We start from the raw sequence: 27494 nt of genomic DNA, 5'->3' as shown, positions 1-27494 counted from the left end.
CTCATAAAGTTTCAAGAGCCTTTGGTGTCGTTTAGTTGTGGAAATAATGTTTATAGGAAATAGCGCCCCCTTCATTTGGGAAATGGGAGTGTAATGGTCCCATTTCCAAATAAGGTATGAGACTGACAGCGGGTCCGTCCCCGCCCCTTTCTGTTTGCTGCAGCGAGGTGTAGTTGCAGTTTTCCTACATTTCCCATGTGGCAACGCGCCCTGTCACATTTGGTCCCGCCCCTTTTATTCCCTAACTTCGCTCTGCTCGACTTTCTGTTTAGCTGTGATTTGACTGCCTGGGTCCTGCTCAGCTATGCGGTTCTGTTTGGACACACCTCGCCCTGCGACACTGCAGCCTTTGCCGTTCATCTTCTCCGCCAACTGACGCTGCCAGCCTCGTTTAGTTGCGTTATTGTCGCTCTCCAGGCTGGAAGATGTCTGCTGGTATTCCTGCTCTACGGCCACTTTAGGAAGCGGTCCCCCTTCCCACGGACACAGAGCCCGATCGGGAAGAAGACTGGCGCTGCGGTCCCGCTTTGGCTGTTCATCTTCAGAGGAGTTTGGGCCCCGTCTTTTAAACTGGGGGCCGCACCGCCGTGCTCCGGGTGGTTTATGTGAAGTTAAAGAGGATGTTTGTGTTGCCAGGCCAGGCTGTTAACGGGCAGGCGATGCCCTCTGGCTAGCGGCGCTAACGTATCTGGAGGAGCTAGGTTGCAGACAGATATAACTTAGCATATAAGTGGGGCAGATGTCACGTATCATGTAAGTGAGCAAAACAATATCTAGATACTATCCGACGTTTTTACCTGGAGTATATATATATATATATAAATATATTTTATCACAATATGAAACAGAAGCTAGCTTGGTCAATGTTCCACTCAATTTGTTTTGCACGCGACGTCAAGCTAGCTAGCAGCTCTCGTCAGTAAAACAACAAATGCTCACTTCTTATTCTCTGAGAGACTAAAGCTACTGTTTACTGTTGATACACTCCTGTTCAAGGTTTTTTTTTTATTTTATCGACGACTATTCATTTAGTTGAATTAGTTAATAATAATCTTAGCCACATGAGGAGGACAAGCATGACAACTAACTAATTGTTGACATAAAAGGACGTGTTTACTTCCGTTGCTGCTTAAAAAATAATATAAAAACCCTCGAAATTTGGGCCCTGCTTAAAAAACATACAAACAAAACAAACAAACAAACAAACAAAAAAAAAAGCAAATCACGCCAAAAAGACAACAGCTCAACCTGTCGACCATGGAGGGAAATGTACAGCAGCAAAAAAATACTCCTTTAGGCCGGGAACTGCAGAGAACATTTAGCAGCTACAACAAGCACTCCATACAGCTGAAGAAAAACTTGAAGGAGACCAATGTGTTCTTCAGAGAAATAAGGCAAAACTACAGCAATGCATGTGCAGCAACCATAAGCTCAGATTCAGCATTCCTGGAGGCAGGTAAGCTTGAACACACGCAGCCACACCATCTGAATAAGACGATGATTGACATTTAATCAAAGAAGGATGTTTGCTTTGCAACCTGTAAAGACTGGGAACCAACCAGTTGTTGGTGCAGAGGGATCAGATCTGCTTGCTGTGGGGGAAAAAAGCATTGATTAATGTGATAAAACAGACTTCCTCTTGAATGCATGAGCAGACTAAATGCACTGATTATGTTGAAATTTTTTGCTGAATTGAAGATTTTGCCCATTTCTGTCTTTCTTTGAAGTCTTACCTGGTGATTTAATTTTTCTTTATTCTAAAGACCCATTAAAGAGAAAAAAAAATGTTTTATAATTTCTTACATTACAGCTTTTGTGTGCAAGCCTTAACCTTAATTTTTTCATAGAGCTAACAATCATGATATGTTTTGTTTGTTCATGTGTTTATTGACTGAAAAATGGTGGGAGTTGCTTGTTTTGATTTTACTTGGACTAAAACATAATTTTTCAGTCATTCAAGGTAAAATTGGTCTGGCACAATATTGTTTTTTTAATATATATTACTGGTGCATATATACGTTTCTGTTTATATTTTCTCAGTGTTTTTATAGTTATATTTTAGTCTGCATTTAATTCACAACCCTGTTAATTACTTTAAAAAGGCTGCTCAAGTTTCTAACATGGTTCCAGCCTGTTTATTTGACCACCTGGAGTTTTGATTCCAAAACCAGTTTTGTTATGTTTTTGGGATCACTGCCCTGCTGGAACGACCACATGGGTCCAAGTTTAAACCTCTTAATCAAACTGTGAACCTCAGATGAAAGAAAATCTGTTTGGGAGCTGAGAAACCAGCAGAGCTCAACCAGACCAAGAACTGAAAGCAGCAAGAGATGGGACGTGTGGTCGTGGTGTAGCACATCTTTGGGAAAGGTGAAACGACCAGTAATGACGTTAAAAGGAGGTCAAAACTGTTTCCCAGCTTTGAATGAACAATGTTAAGCTGAAGATTAACCTTGATCAAAATATTAAGACCACAGAGCTGCCCTCAATGGAAAGAGCTAAATCCATGTTTTTATCTGCTGACTAGATTAAGCACTGAAATTAGTTTCTGTTCTTTTTTTATGTTGATGTATGAAGAGCAACTTTCGTGTTTCAATTAATCTAGCTGAGATCAGGTCAAGATTTAAAGAAAGCACTCTATGTGGACTGGTCCAATCAAGACTTTATCGTCTTTTAGACTCTTTTCAGCACAGTTTGGATTTCTTAAAGCTGAACTCTGTGGTCATGTTGCTGCTTGGTTGTGCTATCACTTCTAGACTCTACTGGATCATACCCAATTTCATATTATAATTATTACTAAGCTGGTATTAGATTATTATAACGTGAGATAAAATATAATGGTTTTACTGCCTTGTAGTATTTATGGTTACATTTAATTTAAATAAAAGAGAAACAGTTTTTCTAATGAAGCAAAAATGTATCACATGTTGATTTAGTATTATAATAACTTTGTGTAGCATTTTTCATCTTGAAGCAAAAATGTAGAATACAAGACCTTTAAATTTACCACTATATTTTAAGTAAACATACTTATTTTTTCTGTCTTGTTTTTTGTAGAGTCATGTTGGGCTAATTTTAGATGCTTTTATGACATCACTCTGTCTAAATAGTCTATTCTGTAAATGTGGGGACCTTGCTTTAGGCCAGCTGACCTGCGATGCTTGAACGCTTTTAGTTCACCCACATCGTGTGGCCTTTGGGTGCATCTGTTTCTTACACTTTTGCTAGACACTTTGCATGCAAGAGCCGATTAAAGGAAATTAAGCAGACAATATGTATTCATTTTCTATGACACACTGCTGTGGTTATTACTATGTAATAAACCACAACTATTATTTGTTCAGAATCAGACACAAAGTGTGTCATCCTATGGGTAGGAATCAATCAATGCTCGTAGTTAAATTTACGAGCAGCAATTTCTCTGGCTGTTTCTGAAGATGTTTAAAAATGCAGATAAACCTTCCAACCATCATGGTGTCTATCTCCAGCAGCCATCGGGTAAACCTGAATGGGTCACCAGCCCAAAAAAACAAATTTCTTACTTGCAATTGTTCAGTTTAAAATCTTATTTATTAAACTTTATTATCAGTCTGCCAATTACCCCTTAATCTGCTCCAGTTGGTCATCTGCAAGTCAAATAGTTAGATCTCCTAGCCTCCAAATCTTGTATTAATAAATACCACAAAATAGTAACTCCCGCACTTTTTGTTTCTAAGCACATCGGCAGTTTGAATCACTTTTATGAATTGTAAAAAAAAAGTCATGAAACAGTTGAGGAATGGGGATAATCTTGTAATCCACGGGATTCAAAACTTCCAGCTCTATTAAAGAACTGGCTGAACTTTTTTCTCCTCTTTTATTTGTGACACTTGGAATATAAAATCAAGAATCAGACCTTACAGATATCACAGCTCTGTATCAGTTAAGTGCATCTCTAATTCAACATTTTTTGTATTTTGTAAACTTCTACAGTCTAACATCGAGACAGTACTCACTTAATTTGTCATTTAAGTAAATATCTGCAAAATAAATGCACATACTGAGGGTTGGTTCTGTTGTGCTAATTTACAGCTGTTCCCGTCAACACTTAATTGGTTCTGGCTGCAGAAGAAATTGAGGTTTTGACTAAGTAGAATTGTATTTGGTTAAATAATAGGAAAAAAGCAGTAAATGTTCTTGATTTTCATCTGGACCTGGTCTAACAGGGTTATGATGACGGAAAAAGAACAAAAATAATTTAGTTTTTAAACCTCACTTTATCATATGGGTGGGTCATATAAATATGAATATTTATCTGTCTGGGAAAAATTTTGTTTTTGGATTAAGGCTCTTCATGTTTTTTTTTTAAAGATTCATGTGAACAGTGGTTTATTTTTGTCCTTAGTCTTTTTCTTTATTTGGTTTAAAGCAAATGTGGGTTCAGCTAAACATTCGGTGCAGTCGGCACATAAATCTGGTATTTGTTGTCCTGTTTTTGTTATATAACTCTTGGAGACTGTGACTCAGCGTCCTGCAGGATTATCCCTGAAAGTACAGGAAAGAGGCTGAATTGGTTCCTCTGTGAATGTGCTCCTCATCTTTGGGTTAGATCAGAACTAATAGCCAGAGGCTGTTATCAGACACAAAATATTTAGATGTCTTTTGTGGTAAGCAGCAATCTACAGCATATTCTGAGAAAGACACTGTGGCAGATCATCTGGGATTTATTTTAAACCGTGGTGGTGGGCTGTGACATGACACTGCTGATTAATTACTGGCAGCCTTCAAAAGGTTTCTGAATGTTACACTTTAAGGCCAAACTATATTAATTAACCATTTTACTGTCATTCAAATGCAACATATGTTAAAATATGGGTCGTTTTAACAGGCTTGTGTTAAAAATTCATATAACTAAACCTTCTTTTGATACCTTTTGTTTCACCTTTTCTCTCCCTCTCCTTCGGATCGTCGTCTCTAGTTTTACTTCACTACTGAAAGCAGCACAGTACACAGTAGCCAGCTTTGCAGACTTACAAAATAAAGTAAATTTTAATGTTTTGTATTAGAGGTGCACTGATTAATCTTGGAGATCTGCGATAGGTCGATACAGGCATGAGAAGCTGATCTTATCCATCGATTTTATCTGCCTCTGCAAAGATCTGAAAATCAACTGCTGTCCTCTTTTACTCTGTCGTGAGAGAGATTTGAATGACAGACTGGCCCACCAGGTCATGTCTGCACGTTTACAGTTAACAATAGTCACCCCATTGTTGCCAACTCAGCAACTTTCTTCCTATATTTAGCAACATTTCTGACCAAAAAAAGTCAGTATCTGTCAACACCAGAATCGACAGGTCAGGCTTTTTAAAGATCGGTAATAGGGTAAGCAGTCAGAAAACTGCCATCGATGCAGCCTATTTGATATTTAAATTAATTTCAAACTCTGGTTATCGTTGGTGTAAGTGCACAGTGCTTTACACTGTTTTAAAGTGTAAAGAAAATGTTTTTCTGAAAATGTGGCAGCTCTTATTTTGAAGTGGCGTTGCGAAACTATCGGTTACATGTAGAGGAAACCCTGCATCCTGAAGTAGTTCATCTAATCTTACATTGCTGCTGAAAAAAAAGCTCAGTCATAAATATTTGTTTCTGGAAACCATGCATCATTGAAGTTGCAGCTCTGATTTGGTGAAATCCTTTTGCAGGCCAGCTTAGCTGCATCTCTTTCCCAAGTCATGAGGAAGAGTTCCTACGCAACACGGTGGGAGCTGCTCCGTACATCCTGGTGCTCGGCCAGGACTGCGCCGCCCGCTACCAGCTGCTCAACTGCCTGCTGGGGGAACGGCTGCTGCCTCTGGGTGCAGAGGCCGGAGAGGCCTGCAGCGGCGTCCACGGCATTGTCTGCAAGCGGAGGAAGCTGTGTTTCACTCACGGCAGACAGACGCGGCTCAGCTTGGCGCTGCCCGGCCAATATGAGCTGGTCCACCAGTTGGCTGCAAACCGTGGTCGCTGGGATACGGTTCCCAGGGAGGACCTGGAAATCCACGAGGAGTGTGAGGACCCAGCCCACAGACTAGCAGAGCTGGAAATCACCCTGCATCACCCTCTGCTTCAGGTAGGCTGCAGCCACTCCAGGTTTCTGTAGCTTTTTACATTAATTTATTGAACTTTACACACTGCACAGACACAAAATCCTACTAATTGTAGCTAGTTTTGATGGTTGAGACTTTCTTTTCTCTTTTAACCTTATAAAAAGTAAGGTCAAAGTGCTTATCATCTTACAGCTCCGTAGTTTGAGAGTTTGTTAGGAGTGGTAATTATCTATTTGCTGCATCACTCATAGACCTCTGAATGAATCAGAAAATATCATATCAAAGTTGTCATGTCAGATATGCAAAATGGTGGGGACTATTTTTATATGCAGCTAGAAACCAACCCTGGACACTGAAATGGGTAAATATTGTTGTTATGGAGATGTTTTTCCCAGTCTGGGACAGGGAAGCTGGTCAGAGTTGATGGGGACGATGGATGGAGGTACAAACAGGACAGTCGTGGAAGAAAACCTGTTAGAAACTGGAGGACATGAGGACAGAGGTCCACCTTCCAGCAGGACAATGTTCCTAAGCATACAACCAGAAATGCAAAGGATTAGTTTAGATCAAAATATATTTATACTTTGATCTAAAGTATATTCATACTTTAGATCAAAGTATATATACTGGCCTAGTCAAAGTTCAGACATAAATTAATTTGCCATGCTTAAATATTGATGCTCACATGATGCTAATCTGACCGTGTATGTTTCCTTTGTCTTTATTTTATCATCTTGTTAAACAAATCATGGAGAATTTACCATCTTAATCTATTCACGTTAAATAATTTACGTCTCTTCTGTGTTTTATTTTGTAGGGAGGTTGTTCTTCCTCCAAATATAAAAACTGATTCTCTTCTTTGCTTTTTCTCATCTATTTAAGCTAGTTTTTTCTCACATGGCTCAGCTCACAGACAGATTACAGAGCTGAGCAGATTATTTCCTGGGCCATTCGCTTTTCTTCCCCCTCACTCTACCTGATTTATGCTGCTGTTCAGGAATGCACTTCTTAGCAGCTGCTCTCACTGTTTGCTTCAAGCATTTGTTGAAATAGACCCATAATTGTGTGAGAATAGGGAGGAAAGTCAGACATGTTGCAGTCATGCAACAATTTCATTCGCTGTGACCTGAAAATCACAATATCCCTTGGGGGTGAACACATTGGACATAGTGGAAGGATTGCAGTCACTCCTGTCATGTGGGACACATGAAGCATCTAATCGCTTAGACCAAGATCCTTCACCAAGCATCACATAGCCCAAGAAGCTGGGGTTAGCTGTGCAGCGGGACGACCCACCCGTCCGTCCCAGCCCCCTTACGTAATGCCACTGGTCTGGTGTGATTCACATGACTGGGTAATGTAAAAAAAAAGATCTCAAGCTCTTTGCTGTGATGCCGTTGGAAAAATTCGAACTCTGGGGCACTGACAAGAAATAGTTTGAGGTTGTTTTTTTTAAACCTTAGCTAAAGCAACATCTAATTCAGAACAACTGAAGTAGAAATCTTTTTTTTTTTTACCGAAGCTTGATGCACACTGTGATATATCCAGAGGTTATGACCCAGGTCTTGACCTTGACCTAGTTTTCATTTGGCTACAAAGTTTCATTTAGGTCACAGAGAACTGCATGAAAGGAAAACATCTGTTGGCAAAACAAAACCAACAATTTTACACCAACATTCAAATTTCCATGGATGGATTTGCTTTGTTTTTTATTTCTTTTTTTCTTTAGATCAACGTGTGTCACACTTAGGCGGTGACGGTTCAAACGACATAAGGATGAGTTTGATCTTGCTCTATATGGTTGTTCTTATTAACAAACATGGGTTTGTCACATGCTAAAGCAGTGTGCTGCTGAGGTTCATGTTCCCTCTGAATTGGTAAGGCAAAGCTGTGATTAAACACGAGATAAATGAAGCCGCAGAATCTCTCTGCCGGCTGTGGTATTCACACGGTTCTGCTATAATCACAGCACTGTGCTTTAAAGGCCCTGCAGACGAGAACCAGCTTGTTAATTAGCTGTCCTTCATACTGGAGTTTATTCTTGGCTCCCAGCTTGGCCTAAATTAAATATAGTCTTAACAAACTACAGTTGTTAAATGTAGTTTAACAAATGTAGCAACAAAAGATTTAATAGATCATATTAGGTGATCTACTGGTTGTGACATTAGCAGGTACTCTTCTCTTTTTTTTCTCTATTTCAGATTAGGGATGCACCGGTCGCAGTTTTCATGGTCGATTGTTTCTGAGTTGGTAACGGTGGGGTGACTATTGTTAACTGCAAATGTCCAGACATAACCTGGTGGGCCGATCGATCAGTCAAACCTTTCTCACAGTAGAACAAAAGATGACGGTGGCTGATTTGTAGACCTTTGATGAGGTAGATAAGATCAACTTCAAATCTAAGTATCAGCCGATCACTGATCTCCCAAAGTTGGGGAAATCAGCAACGCTAAATTGGCTGGTTGATAAATCCGTGCTCTTACTTCAGATCATTGTTTTGCTCCAAAAGGCTCATGGATTAATGGCTGTCAGCATAATATTGTTTCTCCAATATTGGGCGACTGTGGCTCTGTAATCGTCTTGTGATGGGAAGGTTGTAGTTGCGTACAGTGACTGCTGTGCATCCAGAAACCACTTGTGACATTCCTATTGGTTGTGCACTTCTATTTTCTAAACATGTATGGTTGTATAATTTCTATCTGTTTGCAGCCATTTTCGTGTAGAAGTGTAAAAGTTGAGTTGGGGGAGTGGCAAGCAGCAGGATTTAAAGTGACAAGACGCCCTAAAACATCTCATTCTGAAAGGAGCTCAAAACAGGCAGAACTGACCAGACTAAAATCTTATTAACTAGGAATGATCTTTAAAAATGTTATGAACATGTTTTATAAACCACATAGATGTATCATAACCTGTTCAAGGAAACATTATAGGTCACCTATAACCCCAGCACTACAGGTAGATTATAGAAGTCATTTTTAGCATTATTCTGTTCAGATTTGCTCAGGTTTATAGAGTCACTTGGATGCTGCCAACACTCACTGTGACTGTTGTGGTTTTACAATTGAGTCCCAGTTAGCACTGTTGAGGAAAGATATGCAATGTTGTCCATAGAGCACTTAGTTACTGTCAGGCTTTGAAGATTAAAGCAGGACTCTATCTTAAAATCAGCATTCAGACATTATTTTGATGAGTTGCTATTAGAAACGGGGTTACATGAAGGCAATTCAAACACTGTACTGACTTCAACTTGCCATAAACAAAAGTTTGCAGGCTATCTTTGTTCCAAAGAGACTGGCCAGGCCGACTCGCCTCTTGTTTCTTGGAGACGGGACTGACTGTCTCCTTTGTTATGTGGTTGGTCATCCCTATTTCTCTCCTCTTTTTCATGCTTTCTCTTTCAGACCATCTGCAAGTCTATTTTTGCTAATGTTATTTATCAAGGCTTAAGAAAATCTCTTTATTTGTGTCATTCTTTTTTTCCTCCTCCATCAGAAACATTCCTAAGGCCACCGCAAATAATTATGTGCTGCTATGTGTTAAGAATAGAAAGGAACATGTGATACAAGCAGATGTTCTAATTTTTTGGCTTATACTGGTCTGAAATGTTTAATTTTTCATCAAACAATATTAAAATAATGTCCAATGTTTGTTGGTTTTTCACAAACATTGGTATATTTGGCCACTAGGAGGGACTTTTACTGTGTGTGATGCGAACAGCTGCTAAAACTTTTAGCAACAAACATGAGAAAGCTCAGGAGAAGTGATGTAGAAATTGCAAGGATGGAAAAAACACATTAGTGACCTAAGTATGATTTATCGTAGTCAATGTTATTTCAGTGATCAGACATAATATGCAGGGTTTTCCCAGCCGCCTTTCTGTTCGGAGAGCACTGCATCAAAGTAGGCTTCAAGTTAAAAAATAAAAGCCTCAACGCTCCAGGTGAACTGCAAATATAATTTAACATGAAGTTCCTGTTGAGCACATAATGAGACTGATGTTAGCACATATTCTGACTAAAGAATGTGCGGTGTATGTGTTTATACCTCACACTCGCTTGCCTCTGCAGTTCAAAATTGATTGAGTTAATGTAAATAAACCATTCCACCACCGATCACAGACAGGTCTTTTCCATCCAATATTCCCTGCAAATACTGCGTTCGCTTGGACAAATAACCAACCACATCTAGCTAATCAAAATACTTTACCAGTCATTACTAAACAAAGAAAACTTTTAGTAAGTATTTTATTTATGTATCTTTATGTTTGGCTTTTTTTAGAGCTCTATGGTTGTATGTTTAATGTGAAATTAGCTAGTCTTATTTTTGAACAACTTTTTACTGCTAAATGATGTCCTAGTGCCCCTTCCACTGGGATTAGCAGGTTTTCTGGGGGAAGCCCTGAATACGATCTCATGTTTGTCAAGGAAATCCCCTCAGGCGATGTCTATAAATTATTAGCCAAACTCCTTTTAGTTCACAGTCACAACAGTGTAAGCTCAAAGCTCACATGGCACGTGGTTTCAGTGGACCAGCTTGTATGATATGAACAGACAAAGTCATCCTCAATGGGGCGGAGTGGATTGTGCTTTTATTTATGTCAAAATGAGTACTTTTTGTAAAAACCAGCTCAGGTGGACGTGGTGTGAAATAAAAAATGAATAAGCCTTTCCTTTACAAAAGCCCTGGGAACTTTTAGAGTTGATCATGAAAATAACATGAAATTTTTAATAAAATATGGTGCTCTTTTCCAGGAAACTGAAGATTGTCTAAGAAACATAGTTTTTTTGGATGATCTGAGGAGGTTGTGCTAAGAGGACTGATTAAAAATGTGTTTGTGTGGTGTGATGGCGCAGGGGTTGAGCACGGCTCACATATGGAGGCCTTGGTCCTCGGTGCGGCTGTTGCGGGTTCGATTCCTGGCCTGGTGGTGACCTTTGCTGATCAGTACAATGGCTGTTGTATCAATTTTCTCACAAGGCATAGAGTTGACCTGCAATGGAGGCTGATTGAATAGAAAAGCATCAAACATATATATATATATATATATATATATATATATACTGGCAACTATACGTTACATTCATAGTAACTGACTGGAAATTTCTCACATATAAATGTACAAATATTAACGTTTTATTTTGTTATAGTAAAACAGTCATTCGATTGTGTGCCTGTTTAATTGATGTATATCTTATATATTATATTTATCAAATATTACCAAAATTTACTTTTTTAATGCAAGTTAGATCATGTAATTCTCATTTTATGCATTGTTACTCTTGTGGTGTGGACTGAAAAATGTGGCCTCAGTTCTCCAGGTTCTAGAAATAATCAGTGCATGTGATGGAGAAATGCATGTGCATGTGGGGGGTGTGGCGCATGTCGCCCTGCAGTATGCAGTAATTAATGCGCTATATGCTTGCATGTGATTGAAAAATTGCATGGATATCAAGTGTACTTGCATGAAATTTAATTGTTTTACTCAAGAATTAAATGTGGACTTTTTTATTCCCTTAAATTCCAGTTATACGGTATTTCAAATGGAAAGTTTCCAACACTAAAAGTTTCCATGACTTTGCAGCACTAAGAATCAGTTAAATTTGTTCTTGTTGACCAGGAAGTTTTCATGACTTGAAATAGTTTTAGAATATTTGGACAAGTGTAGAAAGGGACCAATTTTTTAGTACATATGTAAAACAATACTCAGATTTAAAGCTAAGTTTTATTGTCTGTCTTTTGGGACGTTGAGGACTGTTTACCACAGTAATAAAACCAATATTTTCAGTTCTTCTTGTGACTCAGTGATGTACTATAGATACATTGCATTCACATAACTGCATCCCTTCTAGGCTCTGGCTACAGAAATGTTAGATTTTTGTGTTTTAGAGGGAAACACGGGAACAGCATTTTGAACTTTAATTTACTTTTTAAAGTAAAATAAAAGTTTGTAACCTTCACAATTGCTACCTAGTAGACAACGATTGAATGATTATTCAATTTAACTTTAGCATCAGTGTGACATTAATTTTAGTAGTAGTTGTGTTATATATCATAATTTTCTTGTGTATTAGATTATATTTGTCAGGGATGAATTACAGCCTTCTACCTGAGAACACGATGCATGAGGAACATTTTTATGATCAGTGATCAAACTATAAATGGTTTTAATTGGCTTTCTGAAGTTCAAAGTGCATGATGGGTAGATACATGTTTGCCTTGTAAATAGAGACGTAAAGTCTTGTGTTGTCTTGGCCGTGCGGCTGATTGTAATCAGATTCTCGAATACAACGCTAGCAGTTCAATATATCTGATGAGGCGACAACAAGTTAACCAGATAAATCAGACCAATTTGAAAAACAAAGACACTCGGCCAAATGTTTATTTACTCATCATTGTGCGACAGGTGTCGCACAATGAGAAACAGCGGTGCTTTGTTTATTCTGAAAATGCAAAATTCATTTGATTGTAAACTGATGTAGGAACAAAATTATCTTTTAACCTTCCTAATATGGAGTGGAAGTAGGGCAGCAGCTAACGATTGTTTTAGTTAATTATTAATCTATCAGTCTGATGGATTTTAAAAAATTGCACATTTCAAGTCTTTTTTTATTTATACAATATAAAAATGCATTATAATATACAGTTAAACAAATTCCTTTCCAAATGAAAAAATAAACATTTTATTGCCTTACATGCAGTAACACAGCATTCCTTTAGCGAATGCTTGATCTTCTCTATCAAAAGATGCATATTCGGCTAACAAATACTTATAAATATGTGAAAATTTCAATCCTTTCTGTTTGACCTAACATAAATCCAGTGAAGGTCTAATCTGTTGACAATTTTTTTTTAATTAACCAATTAATAATTGCATTGCAAAGATGTTTAATAGGATGTCTTTTATTTTTTTTTTTTACAGAATTTGAACAAGGTGAAGCTAAAACTATGCTACTTGAAGAGTTCTGGGCAGAACTTATTTGCAGACAAAATTTTTTTATATTAAATTCAAGATCTATATACAGTATATATATATTTAAAGTTTTGGCTTAATTACTGCTTCTTTCTGCTTGTTTTTTCTTTTAGTCTCTGTACTCAAGTTAACAATTACTTGAGTGGAATTGCATAATAAGACAATGGCCAGGCTCCTCTTTTGCAGAATGGAAAGTAGAGTATGCATAAATGTTGTATCTCAGTGTGTAAAGTTAGAGACATGCTCCACATGTCTGCAGCTATAAATCCTATTTACAAAATAGCAACTGTTGGCGTACCACAAAAATCTCAAAAATAAACGGTGAAACCTGTGAATTTTGAGGTGAAAAGAAGCGAAGTGGCTTGAATCTTAAATATTCCTGTTTCTCTTTAGGAAACAAAGGTCATGGTGGTCCCCTGTCCGAGCGTCCAGCCCATAGAAGAGGCCCTGGAAGACTGTACTCGCAACGTCGTAACTGTCATCCTCTACGCCATCAACCAGGACTCTCTCAGCTCGGAGCAGGTGGCCGACCTGCGGAAGGTCAAAGAGCTGCTCTCGTTTCCCATTTGTTTTCTCCGCATCCCTGATTCCACGCTAACGGCCTCCCCAGAATCCGGCTGCCGGGCGGAGAAGGAGAGGGAGAAAAGCATCCTCCACAAGCAGCTGCTCTCGCTCGGCTTCCTGAACACTCAGACCGGACACTGTTCCTGTGGAGCCCCTACGCAGACTTCCGCCCCAGGGGCTAAGCCCCAGAGCATGCTGGTAGAATCTTTCGAAAGGCTGCATCGGCTGCTGGTGCCGTTCGCTCGCCAAGTTCTCCAGAACCAACAAGTAGAAGCAGCCAACCTGCTTAATGGGCTTCACTGTCGATGTCTTGACCTTTTCATCAACCAGGTCAGAAGATGACGCATCCTAGCGCTGGTTTGCTGTCGTCAATCCGTGACCTATTTGCTGCCAGAGTATTTTGACCCCTTGCAGTCTCATAGCACAAACACTAACAGACCTTTGTCGTCTTTGCATCGCTACCCTGCAGGCCTTCGACATGCAGAGGGACCTGCAGATAACTCCCCGCAGGCTGGAGTACACTCGTGAGAAAGAGGGTGAACTCTTCAGCTCTCTGATGGCCATCGCAAACCGAAAGCAGGAGGAGATGAAGGAGATGATCGTGGAGACCCTCAGCAGCATGAAGGAGCAGTTGCTGGAGGATGCAGCCAATCTGGAGTTTACAGGTTAGTGAGGCGGCACACTGGACACTAATGAACCTCGGACTGCTGAAAGGGTTTCTTTCAGCTTTCTGGAGTTTGGGCAGCATAAATAACATGATGCAGTCTGGATGCAGCCTGGGTAATCTATAAATGACCTTCTGCAGGGTTGACTTACTAAATAGTCAGTAAATTAAACATTGGCATTACATTTTATGACTCGCAACAGTTATTTTACTAATCTATTATTTTGAAGATTAATCTAGTAATTGTACAAAAAAAATATCTCATTCTGCAGATATTTCATTTAATCATTTGAGCTTATTTTATACAATATTTGAAACGAATAAGAAAATCCAAATAAACAAAAATAATTGTGCTTTTAAATTGCAAAATAAACATTTTATTTTCTAAAATGCAACATAGCATTCCTTGAGTGACTGCTTAATCATTTGTAGCAAAGGATAAATCTACACCTACAAAAAAATACTTCCAACATCAAAATGTGAAACGCTCAGCCCTTTCTACACAACTTAACATCAATACAGTGTAGCGCTGATATCTTTATTTTTTCCATTAGCTAATTGATTTGATTGGATTTTTTTTTTTAACCAGATGAAGCTAAAAATGTGACTTGAGAAGTAGACTATATATGTAGACTATATTTAAAGGCAAAATGTATATAATTTTTTGTAGTTTTTGCTTAGTATCTGCTCTCAAGGTGTTCTTTCAGCAAATGGCCTTTTTTGGAGTCTGTATTCTCTTGTAAACAATTAATTGTTTAACTAGAGAATCATCAGCTAATTCCTAAATTAGTTGGCAATTATTTCAATAGCCAATTAATCACAATTAATCCGATTTATTGTTTCAGCTCTGAAGTAAAATACATAAGTCTGGACATAGCTTGAGTAATCTGAGTTTGTGGAGGACTGACCCACTAATTGGCCAATTAAATATTAGGATTAAATTTTATGACTCACGATTAGTCTTTCGCTGGCATCTGTCTGGTTTTAGTGGCTTTTTCCTGTTGAGAATCTGGGCAGATCATAAAACGTGGATGAAAAGCAGCTGGAATGAGAAAAAGCTTGTTTGTTTTGAGCTGACAGATCATTTTTATTAATTGCACTTTCAGAGCTTTACTTCAATCTATGAAGATACAGGAGAGGCTTTTCTGTCAAATATCAGTGTTTTCATATTTACAAGTTCAGTTGTTTAAAGTTAGAAATATGCTTTGTGTTAATTCTTTTCCTTTTACTGTTCAATAATCACATAAAAACAGAACAAATGTCTCCTATTTTAGTCTTTTTCTTTTATATCTTTACCATCTTTAAAGACTAATTCAGACCGTTTATGATTTATCGATCCTTTCCTTTATTTTGTGAAACTGATTTATAATTTGTTTGAGAGAAAAACAAAAGAAGCTTCTCCGTTTTCTCCATTGAACTGAAGTTTCCAGTAATGAGCCTAAAAGGCTTGAGGCCATTTTATTGAGCTGAGACTCTGTTTTGATCCAAAGGGGCAGAACTGGCTGGGTTTTGCAATTTGTCCTAAAAGTTTGGCTGAACTGTTAAGTAGCTGGAAAAGGACCATTCTGTCGACCGATGCCAGGAATCCCTCTGGGAATGTTCAAGACAGGATTTCTGTTCTGCACTTTTTATGAAGTGAAACCCTGTTGAGATTTTACACCATATTAAAATCCATTTACTCACTTCAGCAGCACTAATTTATAGGCCTACCTTTAAACTCTGTAAATGGAAAACAAATACTTACAGCAAATCAGTGGTTGGGTGTGTGATGAACATTTTCTTTCTAAAATTTTCTCATTTTTGCTTTATTTCCATGATTATGCCTGATCAGTGTTATTTCTTGTCTTAGTTAACACATCACTAGTTATGACTGGCTGCCAATGTGAAAGGTTAACAACAAAGAAAACTGGGTTATGGCCACAAAACAACATAAGTTGTGTCTGATTATTTGTATTTGGATTATTATTTCCTAAATTAAATAAGATTCTTAAAAAACATACTTGTATATAATTGTTTGTAATCTCTAAAGTTTCTTAGTTTGCACCAGCGTTTAATATTGTAGTGCAACATGAAATATAGTGTACATATGACCACTGGAGGCAATTTAGAACAGATTTGATAGATATTTAATGTTTTAGTTTTGAACTCCTTAATGAAGAGCTTAGTTTTAATCTCTCAGATAAACAAATACTTTTTAAATTTTCAGTAATCTTGTTACACATATCACAAATTCTTTTTGTGATATGTGAAAAACATGAGCAAAAGCAACCATGTGCAGAAATCTTCCATTGCTGTATTCTTAATTTTTATGCATTTTTCACACACATAATTCCATTTAGTAGCACAATCAAGTAACTGTATTACCTGGAGCTATAAAAATGCTGTACATATCAAAAACAGCTTAAAAGAAATTAGACAGAGGCTCCTTAAAGAGGCCTCTGTCTCTTTAAGAATCTCAGACTCTTTCCAACACTAACCCTTCAGCACATCATCAAAATATTCATTAAATTTGTGTGGCCATGTTTGTTTTTCAGTAAAAAATTGCTGGATTTTGTGATCTTGCTCACTGGTATTGCAATGAAAAATAAACAAAACATAGGAAACAAAAGAAAAAGACATTTCAGCAACAGCCTATTCCTAAAAATGTGTCCATCAGCTTTGCACTCTGTAAATTTTGGAGCATTCTTGAACACCTGTGTTCAGGATCACAAAAAAAACATAGCAGCTCATGACATCCATATTTGTTTGTGCTAATAGTGCACACACGTGACACATTATCTTACAGACTTTTCTTTTATCTACAGACATCATTGTAACGACCAATGGAGAGCCTGTTACGTCAAAGGAAATAACGTCCTGCATCCACTTGATCCAGGAGCTGATCGTGCTGCGTTTGAATCAGGCGGTGGCGAATAAGCTGATCAGCTCTGTGGACTATCTGAGGGAGAGCTTTGTGGGAACTCTGGAGCGATGCCTCGAAAGTCTGGAGAAGTCCAATTTTGATTCCTCTGCGCACAATGTTACCTCTGAGCATCTAAAACAGGTGGGGAGGAGCTTATAATGAACAGTGGAGCATGATTTATAGCGCTGCTGAGAAGTGAAAATTATTTTACATAACTTCATGATCTTCTACTGCACAGTTTATATTTAGTCCTGCAAGTCGACCTGTTAGAAGCTGCAAAAGACTTAAGATGATTATTACACAATATTCATGTTTTGCACGTTTTTATACTTCCACTCGGGTTTCATCTGCTTCTGAATACAGCCAGAGTGTTGAAAAAAACTCTCAGACGTTTTGTTGCAATAAGTTAATGTTTTCTGGAATCTGACAAATGAGGAGGCTCCACTTCTGCTTTTCAATGTGCAGTGTAAACGTTGAGTTGGGGCTGCAGCCAGCAGCATTGTATTTGGATTTAAAGTGAAAATACGCATTAACAGCTCTGTCTGAAGAGTCCCAGAGATCATTTCACTCTCTAGATGAGCAAAGACGGACAATAACAGAGAAACTACAACTACAAAGTGTTAACTGCACTTTTCAAAGTTTTTATTTTGTTACCTTCCTAAAATAATGGCTTAAATTCATTTTTGCCAAAAGTGATTTTTATTTTTTTATTTTTTCCTAAATCATCTTTTGGCCAAAAATGACTTCGACCATTATTTTAGAAAGGTGGAAATTTGTGGGAAAAGAAATTAAGGCCGTCTATTTTCCTTCCTCTTTACAAATATGCATGACTTGGTTGGTTTGGTGGTTGTAACATAACAATGTGAACATTTAATACTTTTCAAAGTGATAAGTATTAGTCTGTCAAATCTATTCGTAGCACATTTAATCAACAAGACAGTTCAAAGTGCTTAACACCATAAAAACATAACAAAGTAATCAATTATGAAACAGCAATAAACATCACATTTTCTCAAATGCCATCAGAATCATCAAGTAAATTTACATAAAATATAGTAGTTAATGTTCTACTTACTACTAGTCAAAAGCGACTCAAATATGTCAGATTTTAACCTTGATTTTTTTTAAAAAACAAACAAAACGTTTCAGCAGTTTTACAGTTTTATGGAAGTTTATTCCAGATTTGTGCTTCATCAAAACAACAGTCTGGATTATTAGATGACACTTAGCTTTTAGGTGTGACTTTTAATCCGGTTCCTCCTTTCTGGCTCTGGCTCTAGTTACTTAATGCTGCCTATCATGTGGAGGTCACCTTTCATTCAGGATCCTCTGTGACTAAACTGGTCTGGGAGCAAATCAAACAGGTGAGGACTCAAGAGATCTCTTAAAGAAAACCTTAGTAAACTCTGAACTTATTGTTTATATATGTATATTTTTATGTTTTACATCATTGTCTTTGTTAGATAATCCACCGGATAACGTTGGTGAACCCTCCTGCCATCACACCAGAGTGGAAGCGGAAAGTCGCCCAGGATGCGATAGAAAGTCTGAGTGCTGCCAAACTGGCCCGGAGCATCTGCTCCCAGTTCAGAACCCGGTTGAACAGTTCCCACGAGGCCTTCGCAGCGTCTTTACGCCAGGTTAGAGCCGTCTCCTCTCCCATAACTCTTACCATCTTCAGGGAACGCTAAATTCATCTGACTGAGGTCATTTTTGAAGCACATTGAAAGTTCAAATAAATTGGAAAAATATGCTCATCATATTCCCTGAACACTTTTGTTTTCATCCAACAATTCAATTTAACTGAGAAAGGCAATAAAACACATTAACCATTATTATTTCACCAATTCTGCAATAAACGGTGTGGTTGACATCAGGCCTGTCGCAATAAACCAATTAATTGCATTATAAATTGAAATAATCTCAATAATTTCCATTTGCATGATTTATCGTTTTTCTTTTTTGCTACCAAAAACCAGATGATAAAAGTCTCCAGTCAGGTTCTTTGGTCTCAACTAGCTCTTTTTTGACAATTTTGTTTACAAAGACTTCATAATTGATTCATATGAATAATTGAACAGATCATAATGACACTAGAACAGCTGTTCTCCACCTGAGTGCTGGGTTTTTTCTCTTATTCATGTTTTTCCTACTTGTTTTCATAAACACATTGCTCAGCTAATAAACTTGCATTACTCAGATAATTTACTGTAGCATTGATCTGCAGCCAGTTAGTAGCCTGTGAACTCTCTGCATCAGCCTGGCAGAGTCACCGAGTCCATTTGTTTTTTATTCTTATTGTCTTTGACGCTCAGAAATGGACCTGCATTCTTTCTCTCATCCTCCTCCTCACCAAATCATCTTATTTTAATAATAATCACAAGGCTCACGTTGCTGCCTACATCTTCATACTCGCTAATTGTTTATCTGAGGTGCAGTAAAACTAATCACAATCAACATAACCATCTTATACACGCAGCGATGCGGATTGAGGCTTTGGAAATGTTTCAGAGGGTATAATTGCATTAATTACATTCAACGATGAAAATTACGTCAGCAGTCTGTCACAGCGCCGCTTGGAGAACAAGCTGAGCTTCCATGACCTGCAGAGATAAACTCCTGCTGTCTTCTCTCAGCGTGGCTTTGCATTAAAGAAGGATTGTAGCTGCAAATGAAAGTAAAATAGAGCAAATGCTGCAGGTGTTGAATAAGTAGTTCTAGAAAGCCTATGATGTTAAAGTCTAGTTCAGCTTTTTGTTTTTGCTCTGCTTTAGCTATAATATTTCACCTTCCCACATAAACAATTTCTAAACAAGATTTCTATTTTTACTATGTAGTAGTAAAGCTGTACTCAAAGTGAAGCTACATATTTTTATCTCTGTAGCTTTTTTTTTTTAGATTGTTTTACGTCTGTTAGTCTTTATCCATATTTTATTGTTTTCATTTATTATTTGGTTGGTTTTGGTTGCATATAATCGTTACTATTCAGAATAATTTGCTTGTTTAGTGCTAATATAGTTATTAATTATTCAAGAGTTCTGTTTTTGAAGATTTAATATTTGAATTATTTTTTTTTACCCACCAAGGCACTTCTTGGGCTTCCAGAGTGATTTTAACCCACACAAAAACTGTCATCTGTTTTTATTGTTTCTATCTATTTAGACTTTGAATTCAGCTCAACTCAAAAATATGAATTATTGAATATGAATTATATATAAGACAGTTTTTTAAAGTTATTTTTGGTCATTTGTGATTGTTTTTTTTTTTTTTTAAAGTGAGTAACATGATTATTAAACTCAGAAATCCAACTTTAGTATCACAAAATATGAGATTTTACTTTAGTTGGTTAACATTGACATTTAAAATAATCCTTGATCAGAACCAGTCTTATCCAGAGTAGCTCAATTTTTCTTTCTTTCTTTCTTTTTAATTATGGATTTACAGACGGAAAGGTTTTCTAAAGTAATTTTTTGTTTTTTTAGCCACTGCAAAAAGCATCTCCAAAATTGAAACTTGCAGTTTTTTTCCTTATTACTAACCCTTTACTTATATTTACATCTACAAAACTTAATATTGTCGTTTACCTTTAGTTCCTTTGGACCACAGAATTTTATTAATTTATTTTGCTGCGTCCATTTGCTTTTATAGTACCTTATCTGTCTTTAATGTCCGGCACCGTTTTGTCTTTTTATAAATTCAGAAAGTTGAAAAAGACAACAGGGGAGGTTTTAAATCAATTTTATTTACTTTGAATGTGTTCGATATCCAAACACACTGAAAGCTCTGCTGTGAGAAAAATCTTGCAGCTGCAGACCAAAATGTTTACGCACAGCCCAAGGACATTTATTTACTGTCACACTCTGTTTATAAATATATTTATTAGGAAGTAACTGGTGAACTTCAGGACCTCAGCAGTCTGAATAATTACAACCTCAGAGGTCAGAGGCAGTGACCTTTAGTCCCTGAGAACAGCCTAAATAGAAAGTTGTTAAAACTTTGTATATCTAACAATAATCCCGTTTAGAGAAAGGCAGAAAAAATTAAGTGACAGACAAAATGTATTTTTGTTTTTGTCACATGCACAGAAGCTGCAGCTCTTATTTATCTTTAAATTATGTGAAACTTTGTGGCTTCATCCAATTCCTGAAAAGTCTTAAGGTTTTTGCATCCTACCTTTACTGTTGTATTAAAAGCAAATATTAAGCTTGTATATATTACTTAGTTATGCATATTGTAACATGTTATCTTGTATCTGAATTATACAGTGTTTTTATTAATAACAATAAATAAAAATAATATGTAATATAATAATAGGGGATGGAGGGATTTATCCGGTTTTGTTTTTTCAGAAATTACCAGAAATATTGATGTTATAAGAAAAATGTTACAACAAATTGAAGGTTTTACAGAAGATATTTTGAATTAACCAGAAGAGATGTTGAACAGGAGGAGTTTATGTTTTCTCTGTTTGTGTGTTTGCAGCTGGAGGAAGGTCACACGGGCCGTCTGGAGCGCACTGAGGACCTGTGGCTGCGTGTGAGGAAGGACCACGCCCCGCGACTGGCCCGGCTGTCTTTAGAGAGCCGCTCCCTGAGGGACGTGCTGCTGCACGGTGAGTCACCGGCGAACCAACCGCTCTCATTGTTCACGCCGAATCCTGTAAAACTCTCTTCAGATGAAGCTCAGCGTTAATAGCTGGACTGCAGTGTTAAACCACAGAATGTAAACAAAGTGAGAACCGCAGAGGAGCAGTGTGTTAACATGCAAAGTCGTGGTGTCAAGTGCAGTACAGTGTTTTGTAAAATCAACTTTACATTATGTTGTAATGTTCCCTCATCAAAAACATGCCTGGAGTGTTGCCTTGATTCTTTCATGCATGTTTGAGAAAACCTTCAATCTCCATGGCAACCAATCAGCTGTGCAAAATGCCTGGAGGGACTGAAGGCGCGTCTCCTCTTCAGAGCTGGAGTTTCCAATCTTCTGAGCGTCTCCCTTTCCCACATCTCCTACAGACTAGCCAGCAGCAATTAGCAAACACCTGATGGAGCTGCACTCCTGTTATAGGAGCCGCTTTTTAGTTAAACGCTGGTCAGTACGTTGTTAAAGGGTTAATAGAGGAGCCATGTTGTGATGACTTCCTGAAGCCAGAGTCAGAAAAAGCAGCAGTTTTTAAAGAGACAGAGGCCCAATTTCAAGGTGTTAATTTGCAAAGTCATATATTTTTGATATTATATATATACAGAGAGAACTCTGGAAAAAATAAAGATACCACTTAAAAGGATACATTTTTCTGATTTTACTTTTTATAGATATATGTTTGAGTAAAATGAACATTGCTCTTTTATTTTATGAACTACTGACAACATGACTCTGAAATTCCAAGCAAAAATTGTAAAAATAACCAAAAATATGCAGCGCTTTCAGACGTCAAATGACGGAAAGAAAACAAGTTCATATTCTTTTAGAAACAACAATATTTATGTTTTAACTCAGGAAGAGTTCAGAAATCAATATTTGGTGGAAAAACTAGGAGGTTTTCAATGGGGTTCAGTGCAGTGGAAGTGAAATCTTTTTCCAAAAATGTGTATATAACAATTTAAGGTAAAATAGTTACTTGATTGTGCTATAAAATGGCTCTACGTTCCTGGAGAACACATAATGCTGCTTCCTTAAGCTGGTGCAGAAACCAGATCATGTTTTGTTTTTTGAAGAAAATTCTTCATGATAAACATCTCATCCAGTTCATGTTTGATTCTATAATCTGACGGATCAAAAGCTAAAACCCTGAAGTGTTGAGGAAACGTTGAATCTTACTGTGGGAATTTACAGTGTACAAATCCATTCAGAAAATGGAAAAGAAATTAGTTTTTTCCCACTTTTTATTTAAAGAAGCAGCTGTTTAACTTTAGCTTCACCCTGTTTTACTTCCTGAGTAAGTCTGGATATTTGTTTCCACCAGGAATGTAACACAGTCTCACTATTTACAGTTCCTGTCCTACTGATAACAGCCTGTGCGGCAACTAGTGGCACAGATTAATAATTGGCTGCTATTCTTCTCTTCATATTGCAAACATACCACTGCTGGGTGTGGATTGCTCAAGTTATCCTGCCGCTTTACAAATATACACACGTTTATTGTCTATTATCAGTACCAGAGTTCATGACTTATGTTTTCTCGCAGGCAAGCCTAAGCTTGGCCGGGAACTGGGCCGAGGCCAGTATGGAGTGGTGTACCTGTGTGACAACTGGGGAGGACATTACCCATGTGCCCTGAAGTCTGTGATTCCTCCTGACGACAAACACTGGAACGACTTGGCTTTAGAGTTTCACTACACCAGGTGAGCTACAATAAATAAGCATCAGAGCCACAGTAGCTGCGTTTTCATTACAAATATGCACAAGTCTTTGTCTAAATCAGTGGTAGAGACAAAATCACTATGTTGAAAGCACTTGGAGGCCATGAAAAGTATTTTAAATCAAACTTTTTGTGCTTTTTAAAAAAGTTATCTGCTCAAAAATAAATTAAAGTAACAATTTAAATCATTGTAGATACAAAACATAGAAAACGTTTTGCAACGTTTTGTAGGACATGTTTCTCACTTTTTTGGGGGTTGATTATTTCCTTTTTTGGACTGAATGCTTTGTGTTTATGAAAAGTGGGTCAATGTTTGAGATGTTTATTTAAAAGTTTCTATAAAAAAAATGCTCTAAACATGGAAAAAGTGTCGATTTGCATCAGCCGCACAAAATCCTGCAAAAGGCCACAAATGGCCTCCGGACCGCACCTTGGGCACCACTGGTCTAAACTCTGCTAATGTTGAAAAACCACAATTTCACAATTCTGCTGTTTCCATTGAATAAATTAAATTAAAATCATGTTAGTAGCTTGACAGTTACATGAAATATATTCATAATTCAGCCGTGATGCTAGCGCTCATCAGCCATCAGATGTCGACGCTTTATTCAAGCCGCAATGTCTGAAAAACAGAAACAAAAGACATCTTCCTCTTACCACTTCCTGTTGTCTACTCCCTGGTTTGTGCCAGTGGCAACATCCGACTGTAGATTATGTGACTGAAGTGATGCAAAAAAAATGTTTTGATGCGGCTGAAAAAACCACCTCATCCTAGAGCCAAAACTTTCTATTAAAGTTTTTTTTAAATTGCCGTGTTTCCACGAAGCAAATTTATTTCTGTAATTTCAATTTGCACAATTTTGTGGTTAAGTTGCATTTTTATTTTAACACAGTAAAACCAGAGTAAACCTTTGCTACCGTTTTAGGTCATGAAAACGTTTAATGTCTGCTTTCAGCTGCATGCAGGATGATGTGAGAAATGTCAAATGACCTGTTTTGTTGGTGCTGGTGTTAGTTTTGTTCTGGAGGCTGAACCACACCCTTTAGTGGGAAAACTGTTTCTGACGTTGGTTCAGACATGTCGACGTGTTTCAGTTTGCAGTGCATCACTAGCAGTAACATCAGGTGTCAGATCTTTGAACAAATTAAATGTTCACCTTCAGATAAAACATGAGTAGGTTTTCATTGCTTACATGACAGGAATCTTTTTGTTTTCTTCACTTCTCCGTGTCGCCGTGTGTGCTGCTGCAGGACTCTGCCCAAGCACGAGCGGCTGGTCGACCTGCACGGCTCAGTGATCGATCACACCTACGGAGACGGCTCCAGCATCGCCGTGCTGCTTATCATGGAGCGACTGCACAGAGATCTCTACACCGGATTAAAGGTCGCTTGATAATGCAGTAAGCTCTTGACTGAGAACAACAAAGCAGAAACTCTGAGTTTCTTTTTCTTTTCTTTTTGATTTACCAGGCTGGTTTGTCGCTCAGAGAGAGGCTGCAGATCGCCCTGGATGTGGTGGAGGGGATCCGATTCCTGCACAGCCAGGGCCTCGTGCACAGAGACATTAAACTAAAAAATGTTCTGGTAAGTTCAAATCAACTAAACAGTGAACTAATTATGTCTTTTGTGGGCTGTGTGACACATATTGGCTCATAAACAGGTGGATAGCTTGAAACGGCCATCTTGTTGCCATGACAACCAGTTGTTAATTTCATTAGTTACAAAATAGTCTGAGAAAATATGTTACATTTTTGATCTCAGGATATGTTCCCAATAATTTTATTTTTGTTTCTGCAGTAACATTTATATTAATCATAATCAAAATTTCCTGATCTATTAAAAAGTCCAGAAAGTTGCATTTGTCTTACATAGAGACAAACAATATTGAATTGTTTGGTAATTATATTCTTAATAATATTCAGTTCACATCACTTTTATTAGCTCTTATAAGTCATGTAACTTGCTTTAGTAAGCATTTTATAATTACTTTTAGGGCTGAAACAATAAAACCAATTAATCGTGATTGCTCATTTAAATGATCAACTAATTTAGTAATTAATTGTTAACTGGAGTATACAGACTAAGATGTAAGATATAATAAAGACCTTCTTTGTCTTTAAAAATGTTTTACCCAGAACTCCTCAAGTGTCACAGTTTTAGCTCAGCCTGGTTTAAATCTATTTTTGCTTCATTGTACTGAGCAGAAAGGGTTAAAGTATCAAAGTATAAAGCAAATGATGAGACGTACACTATTGTTCTGCATTTTAGATATTTTAGGCAATAAAGTGTTGACTTTATGTAAAAAATAAGGTGAATATTTAATTTGCATCTTTTAATGTGCAGTTAATATTACATTAAGAGGTTTGAGTTTTTAACTGATAAATATCCAGAATAAGTGCAATTTTTAAATCCGATTAATCATCAATAGAATAATTGATTACTCAAATTAGTTGCAGCTCTAATTATTTTCAATTGTTTAATTAAACCATCTTATTCTCTGTTTTTCTTTAAGTTGGACAAACAGAATCGTGCAAAGATCACTGATCTGGGTTTTTGCAAACCAGAGGCCATGATGTCCGGCAGCATCGTTGGGACTCCCATCCACATGGCTCCAGAGCTCTTCACAGGTATTCATGTCCCTTTAACGCCAAAACCTCGGAGCGAAGCTCCAAAGAGAGCCACAAGAAGATAAAAGTGTAAATAGTGAAATGTTTTTTTTGTTTTTTTTCTGGGATGTAAATGTGCGTTTGTCACATTTCAACCACAAACCTGAACAAACCGAGCCTAATTCCAGATGTTTTCTCCTAACAGGAAAGTACGATAACTCGGTGGACGTGTACGCCTTCGGGATCTTGTTCTGGTATCTCTGCACTGGTTCAGTGAAACTCCCAGAAGCCTTTGAGAAATGCTCCAGTAAGGACCATCTGTGGAACAACGTCAAGAAAGGTAAAGGTGTCGCTCATGAAGGAAAGAGAGTTTTATTCTGGTTTGTGTCTGTTTTTGTTGACAAGCAACAAGTAAGGCGAACTCTTTTAGAGCTAAAATGACTTTTCAAGGTAATCATGACGACTTGATTATTGAAATAATCATCAATTCACTTAGTAATGGATTAATTATGAACTGGTACAAAGGCTCAGATAAAGGCAACACACTCACAGCAGTAATGAAGCAAAAATTATATACATTTTTCATTTAAGATTTAAAAAGAAATCTTTGTCTGTAAATATGTTCTTTCTAATCTGGACAATTCAGAATACAGCCTGTACTGCCACCTGCTGGAGATTCAGCAGGACAACAGCTGGATTGTTCTTATGGTCAGAGGATCATTCAGGATCGTTCTGGATCAGTCAGATTGTCGTTTAGTTTCTGACTATAGGTGATTGATTCCCTGTACGTCCTTCGTTTCAGGCTCCAGACCGGAGCGGGTTCCCACTTTCGACGAAGAGTGCTGGCAGCTGATGGAGGCTTGCTGGAACGGGGACCCTTCCCTCAGACCGCTGCTCGGCATCGTGCAGCCCAGCCTGCAAAGCATCATGCATCGACTCTGCGACTGCAGCTCAGAGCAGAAAAGCAGCAGCCTGGAGGACTCAAACTGAAAACACTCCAGACAGAAACCTGATTTTTGTTGTATTTATGAGAAGCAGAGCTGAACGGACCAATGAAAAGTCGCCTCACCGGTGGTGGATTTGCATTATTTATGAGGAGCTGATGGAAACCAAGAGTATGCAAACGTGTGTGTTTTATTGTTCGTGTATTTGTATACAAACTCCACACTATGCTTTTCTCATTGTAGCTACAGTGCTAATTGCTACTTCAACATTGAAATGCTACTAGATGCAAATTGTTTTAAAAAGTAGTTTGTTCCCAGTATTACAAAAAATATGTGTAAGATTAATTTTAGATTGTATTTAAACTGTCTGCATCTATTCAAAAACATCTTTTTTTAAATAAAATGAGCTGTTACAACAAAA

General features: G+C 37.6%; 1 protein-coding gene across 1 annotated transcript; it reads left to right on the top strand.

The window, feature by feature from the left end:
- Window positions 1–213: 213 nt before the first annotated feature.
- dstyk (dual serine/threonine and tyrosine protein kinase) lies at window positions 214–27494 on the top strand. The gene is made up of 14 exons (XM_005799802.3): window positions 214–1456; window positions 5682–6091; window positions 13432–13932; window positions 14072–14267; window positions 17071–17309; window positions 18449–18532; window positions 18632–18808; window positions 21651–21780; window positions 23350–23506; window positions 24775–24907; window positions 24994–25107; window positions 26036–26150; window positions 26335–26469; window positions 26932–27494. Exons 1-14 carry the CDS (start codon window positions 1258–1260, stop codon window positions 27117–27119), a joined length of 2778 nt encoding a protein of 925 aa, XP_005799859.1. The 5' UTR covers window positions 214–1257; the 3' UTR covers window positions 27120–27494.

The sequence above is a fragment of the Xiphophorus maculatus genome, chromosome 20, assembly GCF_002775205.1.
Source record: "Xiphophorus maculatus strain JP 163 A chromosome 20, X_maculatus-5.0-male, whole genome shotgun sequence".
NCBI lineage: Eukaryota > Metazoa > Chordata > Actinopteri > Cyprinodontiformes > Poeciliidae > Xiphophorus > Xiphophorus maculatus.
This window is presented reverse-complemented; position numbering and strand designations above follow the sequence as displayed.

Bases quoted from the DNA above. Each gene is read 5' to 3' on its own strand.
- dstyk (XM_005799802.3), top strand. From the start codon at position 1,258: ATGGAGGGAAATGTACAGCAGCAAAAAAATACTCCTTTAGGCCGGGAA. The intron at 1,457-5,681 runs GTAAGCTTGAAC...ATCCTTTTGCAG, and splicing joins TTCAGCATTCCTGGAGGCAG to GCCAGCTTAGCTGCATCTCT. The intron at 26,470-26,931 runs GTAAAGGTGTCG...CCTTCGTTTCAG, and splicing joins GTGGAACAACGTCAAGAAAG to GCTCCAGACCGGAGCGGGTT.